General features: G+C 62.9%; 2 protein-coding genes across 2 annotated transcripts in view; both read right to left on the minus strand.

Annotated features, from left to right (window-relative positions):
- Window positions 1–1,914: 1,914 nt before the first annotated feature.
- Window positions 1,915–3,132, minus strand: LINJ_16_0580 (putative dihydroorotase; the record flags this gene model as incomplete). Its single annotated transcript, XM_001464511.1, has 1 exon — window positions 1,915–3,132. One exon carries the CDS (start codon window positions 3,130–3,132, stop codon window positions 1,915–1,917), a length of 1,218 nt encoding a protein of 405 aa, XP_001464548.1.
- Window positions 3,133–4,839: 1,707 nt separating this feature from the next.
- LINJ_16_0590 (putative carbamoyl-phosphate synthase) overlaps window positions 4,840–7,500 on the minus strand; it is a gene marked incomplete at both ends in the record, with an annotated part of 5,529 nt that continues 2,868 nt past the window's right edge. The window contains one exon of the mRNA XM_001464512.1: window positions 4,840–7,500. This exon is cut by the window's right edge and continues 2,868 nt beyond it. Coding sequence (XP_001464549.1) covers window positions 4,840–7,500 — 2,661 coding nt within the window.

Here is a 7,500-nt window from a genome sequence, read left to right on the forward strand (position 1 = left end):
TGTCTGTCTGGTGTGCCCGCGCAGGAAAACGCCATGCAGACACGCACACAGTCACACGCGAAGCGGCGACGCACAACGCCGGCAGCGAGCCCCGGTGCACACGCGGACAGCTCGATCAGTGATGCTCATGTTTTGCTTGGCGGGCTCTCGAGGTTCAATGACCCTCTCACTCTCTCGGCTGCTGCCGGCAGGGCAGCGTGCACGACTTAGGGAAGGCGAAAACAAAGGAAACAAAAACATGGTATCTATGAGGGGGGAGGAAGAGCAGGCCCGCCCCCTAGTGGCGCTCACCGCGCAGGCGCAGCGCCAGCTGGATGTCCTTCGGCTGGATCGTCACGCGCTTCGCGTGGATGCAGGCGAGGTTCGTGTCCGCCATCAGCGACACAATGTACGCCTCCGTCGCCTCCTGCAGCGCCATGATGGCGCTGCTCTGGAAGCGCAGGCCCTCCTTCTGCGCGCTCGACACCTCGCGCACCAGGCGCTGGAACGGCGCGCACTGGATCAGCAGGCTCGTACTCTTCTGGAACTTGCGGATCTCGCGGATCGCGCAGGTGCCCGGGCGCCAGCGGCGATGCGACTTCTTCACGCCGGACGCCCCGCTCGACGCCTTCTTGCTCTTCTTCGACGTGATGGTGCGCTTCGCGCGGGCGGTCTCCTTGGTGCGGGACATGGTGGTGCGGTGGGAGTGGTTGGGGGTTGGATGGCGGTGGTGAAAGCGACGAGCTGCAGATGTGCAGGCGACGAAGAGGGAAGAGTGGGCGTGCATGCGTGTGAGAGCGCGTGATGGACGGAGCGAGGAGGGGGAGGCAGGAAAGGGGCAAGCCGGATGTCGATCACAGAGGCGCCGCAGAGTGTTGAGGTACACCATGAAGAGGCGCAGGAGGGCAGCGGCAGAGCGGGTGGTGTTGGGAGGGGGGGGGGCATGGCGCGCACGTAAAAGGGAGGCTTGGCGCCACGGCGTGCCTATACGTGTGTCTGGCGGCGGTCATCATCAAGACAGCAGTCGTGCACGATGAAAGCGTGCGTGTATGTGTGTGTGTGATCTTCTTTTGATGCTTCATGTGAGTAGCGCACCCCCCCACCCCAGCCCCGCTCCGTGTGCCAAGACGCCAGGGGATCTCCCCCGTCCCTGCCGAACGCCGCACCACCTCCGGCGGCGACAAGCTCAGGCACCTGCGACGTGGCGAGGTCAGAGCGACGTATCGCTACAGATGTCGGCGGTCAGGTCCTGGCCTGCGTGGCGTCGCGGCGGCATGCGAAGCGGCTGTTGGTGGGTAGAGCTTGAGGCGGGGGCCGTGCTCCCCGACGACCGAGTCGGCGCACTGCTGTACCGTGTGCGTCTACGGCTGCTTCGCACCAGACGACGGGCGCCCGTGGCAGGAGGGGCCGGAGGTGTGTGTGTGTGTGTCAGAGGTGGCGGTGTAGGGTGTGGTGTTTGGCCTCGCCTGGTGCACGGCAGACAGACGAGCTCACCTTGAAAGATAAAACTTCCACGCAACGCTCACGCGTGCACCTTGTCGAATACCAGCGGCACAGCACGTTTCTCTTCGTGCGTGTGTATGTTGCCGCCCCTCTGCTGTCGTCGCACCGCGCCTTTCGCCGTTGCCGCTTGGCGTGTGATGTCTTCATCTGTTGATGGGCGGGGCCCCTTCGCCACCCTCTTTGAGCGAAGCGCACGCTGCCTCTGCTTGTGTGCCTCTTCAGTCGGCATGCGCCTTAGTTATATGTCTTGTGCCGGCGGTGCTGACGGGTGGCACCTGTGGAGGGGAGGGTCGTGCACCCCCTCCCTCTCCGGCCACTTCAACACCCATCACCCACCTCCTCTTACCCTTCGCATGTCCGACAACGTCTTAGTCCCGAAATTGGGAGCGGTGCCGGAAGGGGGTGAAGGTTCCTGAAAGCAGCATCACCATCTCACTCCTTTGCCAGGGCGCGCCCGCGCAGGCGCCAACCCTCGTACGGGGACCATCGGCACTTGGAATGCAGCTCCTCGCCGCGGACAGTCCACTCGCACGCGAGGTCGAAGGAGCGGTGCGGCGCGTCGGGCTGTCGCAGATTAAAGATGCGATTCGGATTCGTGTGCAGCACGCGCACAATGTCGTCCAGCGTCAGCGTGCACCCCTGCTGCTCCGCCGCAGCGAGCGTAGACGGCTTCGCCGCCGTCGGGTGCGGCCAGTGGCCCGCCACCACGGTCAGCAGCAGTGGAACCACAACTTCGATGGCCGGCATTCCACTTGGCGGCTGGGCGGCGCCGTCGCAATGATCCTTCTCGGCGATCGTGTGCGGCGCGTGGTCAGTGCCGACGCAGTCTACGGTGCCGTCCAAGAGCCCGGCCCAGAGCGCCTCATGGTGCGGCGGGGGTCGGACCGGCGGGTTCACCTTCACACGCGCGCCACAGCACGAGTAGTCGGAGGTCGTGAGAAACAGGTGATGTGGGGTCACCTCGCAGGTGAGCTGCAGCGTCGGGTCGGCCGCGCGGGCCTCGCGGACCAAGTCGAGGCTCTGCGCCGTCGAGACGTGGGCGAGATGAAGCGGCGTGCGGCACTGGCGTGCCAGGTCGATGGCACTCTGCACCGAAGCCGCCTCCGAATCTGCGGGGCGCCGCAGCGAGTGCGAAGCAGGGCCGTCATAGGGGTGCTGAGCGGCAGCGGCGTCGTTGATCTCCGACTGCTCACAGTGGGCGACGAGCACGATCTGAAGACGCCCACACATCTCGAAGCTCTTCTCCACGACCGAGCGGCTCGACTTCATGTTGCCGGTGGAGTTGTCGAGGTACAGCTTCAGTCCGCAGCAATGAGTCTTGAGCTCCGCGTGCGCCGGGTTTGTCCAGAGCTCCTGGAGTTCCTGCAGGTGCGCCTCGGCCGTCGCGCCAAAGAAGAAAAAGAGCTGGCAGTCGGCGTGGGCGGTGGCCTTGGAGCGCGCCACCTTGTCCGCCAGTGCAGCGATGCTCTGCGTTGGCGGGCTCGTGTTGGGCATGTCGCAGGCAACAGTGATGCCGCCGTAGTACGCCGCGGTGCTTTCACTGGCGATGTCTGCCTTGTGCTCGAGGCCAGGCTCGCGGAAGTGCACGTGGCAGTCGATAAGAGGTGGCAGCTGCACGACCGCCGTCGCCGACATGGGGGCCGAGGACATCTCCCACTCTCTGTTCGTTCGTCAGGAATGGAAACGAGAGAAGAAGGGGAAGGAGGGGGCGACTAAGGGGAGAAGTCGAGTGTGGCGTATAAAGACCTCGGTGGGCTGCTGGGAGAGGCACACAGCAATGAAAATAGTGGGGTGTGCGCCATGTATGCAGTGCGCCATGCGGCGGCGGAGTGCGCGTACGCGAGTCCGAGAGAGAGAGGGGGGGAGGAAAAGGGATGGAGTGTCGTGGTTCCGTCGAGGCGAGGCACCAGTGTCCGCCTAAAAGTGAAAGGCACTGTGGCACCGTGAGAGCAGCAGCAAGATGAGGCTCACAACTCATCGAAAGCTCCGTCATATGCACACATGCACGGACGCCAAGTACTTCGCGTACACCGGAGCACAGCTGCGTGAGAGCTGTGCATGTGTGCGCGCACGCGCTGCCATACCGACGGCCAGTCAGCTCAGCACCAACACCGCAACACACGAGACACTGCGGAGGAGCGGGAAAAAGTCTCGTCCTCTCTTCATCTCGTTCCCCTCACAGACTCTTGAGCGGCGTCACCACCCATCCCTGCGACGCCACCCCACTCTTTCGGCCCGCCCCCGCTTGTGCTGCTTTCCTTATACACTTCTTACGGTCTCAATGTACTTAAGCCAGTGACACGCACACACGCACATCCAAACGCTAAGCCTCTGCCGTCTCGCCGCGCCCGGTATCCTCTCTCCCTCCCTCGCCTTCCTCAGCATCCCCGTCGGTTGGGCAGAGGAGAGGAAGAGGGCCGACGGATGGGTGGTGGCCGTTGCGGCCGCCCCAACGGGTGCTCGACACCCACGACGGCAGGCATCGGGCCCCTCGCACGCGCACTCCACCACTACCCCCATCCTCCCCATTGCCTCACAAGTCCCACACGAGCCACGAGAGAAAGGCGTGAGCGCACGTGCACGGAAGATGAGGGAGGGAAGGAGGGAGCGAAGAGCAACAAGGGCACGAAGCGCTACAGTATAAAAGGATCATTGCACATCAATACAGACGGAGAGCGTGGCAACACGAGAGAGAAAGAGCGCGCACACACGCACATGGCGGAAGCGGTGCGCATCATATATCCGCCGGAAGAGAGAGGGAGGGGGCGTACAGACGTCAGCTTCCCTCCCCCATGCTCCCCCCATCCCCGCATCTCCTGCTCTCCCCGTCCAATTGGCACACGTCTGGATGCGGGCTGCCATGTGCGCCCCTCGACAAGCGCACAGCAACGCGGACACACCACCGGCGTCTTGTCCTTCGCCTCGTGCGGTTGCTTCGCTGAATAGTTTCGACGTATCCCACCTATGCGCCCAAACCCACGCTCACACCCACACACGAGGCAGCGGTGCACCCAGCAGACGCTAAGAGGTGAAGGCGTCACACGGCGGCGGGGGGGAGGGGGGGAGCATGAAGCAGTCGAAGACGAAACGAATAATACGGGCGAAGATATCTTAGAAAAGCACGGCCAACAACAGCATCGCAGGCCTCTCGTCACGCGACACCCACCACACACACATACACAAGTTGCACGGACACCAGCGGAAAGGCGTGCGAGCAGCGACAAAATAGAGCAGCGGCATCCGTAACTGCAACGGAGAGACCGCGGCAGCGACAGCAGCCTAGAGAGGCACGCGCGCACTTTGAATTGCCACTTCTCGCCTGCACGTGCTTGCGCGCGTGTTGGCGTGTATACGCGTCTACCACTGCACGTCGCTGAAGGAGCCGTTTCCGGGCTGGAAAACCTCCTCGAGCTCCTCCTCGGTTACCAGCTGCGGCGCGACACGACGGTCAACCGGGTTCTGCACGTGCGACAGCTTCAGGAAGATGATCTCGCCCTGGTGCAGCTCCAGCTCCACCACACCGCTCACATCGCTCGTCAGGAAGCGCACCGCCTCGATGGCGGACTGCGTGTGCTTCTCTGACAGCTGGCCAGCGCCGATGTTTTGTGACACGTGGCGCGAGTATATGCGGAACAGGTCCGCGGCACAGCGGTCGAAAGAAACGTCGTATAGGAACTGCAGGCCGACGGAGAGCAGATTCATGCCCGGTGTCTCGTACATGGCGCCCTCGCGCGTGCGGGTGATGCCAACGCCGTTGCGGCCGGCGATCTCGTTTGCCATCTGCAGCGCCAGCAGCGGCGTTACGTCGATACCGTTGATGTTCACGCAGCGCGCGCCGCGGAAGGTGAGGGACACGAACTCGGGCGTCACGCTGCACTCGCGCACCGGCTTCACTAGCGATGGCGCCGGCAGGCTACGCATGTCGTCGCCGTAGTAGGTGCTACCGCACACGGAACTGTGCACCTGGACGTTGCTCTTCACCGTCGCCTTGATGCCGTGCTTCCGCAGGAAGCTGATCTGGTCGGCCACCGTCTCGAAATCCTCCATCAGCCGCGCGTCGCGCCACGCGTTGTAGACGCCCATCTCAGGGCAGTTGCTCTGCACGTACTTCTCGAAGCCCGCCTCCTTCTTGTTCTGCTTCGACGTCTGCGCCACCACGGACATGCGACGCTGGCGCATCACCGGGATGAGGTACTTGCCGAAGATGTACCAGCTAAGTTTCGAGAGATGCCAGTTGTGGCGCTCGTCGGCGGACTGGCACATGATGAGGTCGAACGCCGAGTTCGCGATCTCCGAGCGCAGGTCGACCACCTCGACCGGCACGTTCAGGCTCTGAAACGCCTGCTCGAAGTGATCGATGTCCGACCCACCGAGGTAGGCGTGAAAGCACGTGATGTTGAGCCCCTCCTGGCTCAGACGCAGCGCCAGCACCTTGCTATCGTTGTTGTTGGTAATCATCAGCCCAACCTTGTGGCACCGCAACATGGCGCAGTTGTTGTTCTCGACCTTGTGGTAGATCTTCGGCACGTAGTGGCGGAACGGCTCAATCTCGATAGACGACGCGGGCAGGTCCATGCACTCGCAGAACATTTTAACAATGCTTGGCTCCGTCAGCAGAGGAATGTTGTAGTCGACGGCGAGGCGGCGCACCCAGTAGTCCGGCGGGGCAGTCTCGCGGGTGCAGCGGCGCAGCACAAAGTCCCGCCTCTTGTCACGAAGCTGAATCACAAGATCAAACTTCTCCTTCTTTGCCACTTCCTCATCGTACACCGCGAGACGGTTGCTCTCGGACGCGTCGCCGGACGGCAACTCGCTGCGCTGGAGGAGCACCTCGCACTGGATGCCGTACTCGTGTAGCACCGCCGCCGTCTTGGTCGTGCCGTACACCTTCAGCCCACGCCGCACAAGGTGCTGAATGTACGGGCAGAGTGCCTCCGTCTGGCTGTCCACGTCACTGCTAAAGAAGACGCCCTTCTCCGGGATCTTGAAGTTCTGGCACAGCATTGCCTTGAGAAACACCTCGTGCTTGTCGCGGCCAAAGACGCCGATCTCACCAGTGGAGGCCATCTCGACGCCGAGGATCGGGTCCGCGCCGGCCAGGCGGTTAAAGCTAAACATGGAGGCCTTGCACCCAATGTGCGTCATCTTGGCGCGCTTGATGGGCACAAGGTTCTGGTCCTTGCGCGCCAGGAAAGCGGACACCATCACGGAAGGGAAAGAGATGCCGAGCGTCTTCGACACAAATGGAACGGAGCGGGAGCTGCGCACGTTCGCCTCAATCACGCGCAGCTGGCCCTCCGCCGTCAGCAGGAACTGCACGTTCATCGGCCCCACCACGTCCAGCTTCTCGGCGATGCGGTTGACGGAGTCGTATATGCGCTTCATTGTGTCCTTGTCGGTGTTCTGCGGGGGCAGGAACATCGTCGCATCCCCAGAGTGCACGCCGGCATTTTCAACGTGCTCGCAGATGGCGTAGCACAGCACGCGACCGTGGTGGGCGACGATGTCGACATCGTACTCCGTGGCGGCCTCGTAGTACTTGCTTACCACCACCGGGTGCTCGCCAGAGACAAAGGAGGCCTCCTTCAGGTAGCGCGTCACGTCCTCCTTGTTAGCAATGACGGCCATGGCCGACCCGCTCAGCACGTAGCTCGGACGCACCAGGGCAGGGTAGCCGACGGTGTCGCAGAACTCGTGCACCTGCTCGACCGACGTGGCCGAGATCCACTCCGGCTGCGGCACGCCGAGTTCGTCGCACATCTTCGAGAACTTGTTGCGATCCTCAGCCATGTCGATGTTCGCCGGGTCAGTGCCGAGAATCGGCAGCCCACTCTTCTTGAGGCTCAGGGCCATGTTCTGCACAATCTGGCCGCCCAGCGAGATGACGACGCCGCGCACGCGCTCCTTCGTGAGGATGTCGAGCACCGTCTCCTCAGACACCTCGTCAAAGTACAGGCGGTCGCACTCGTCGTAGTCTGTCGACACTGTCTCCGGATTGTAGTTGATCAGGATCACCTT

The sequence above is a fragment of the Leishmania infantum genome, chromosome 16 (assembly GCF_000002875.2).
Source record: "Leishmania infantum JPCM5 genome chromosome 16".
NCBI classification, from domain to species: Eukaryota; Euglenozoa; class Kinetoplastea; order Trypanosomatida; family Trypanosomatidae; genus Leishmania; species Leishmania infantum.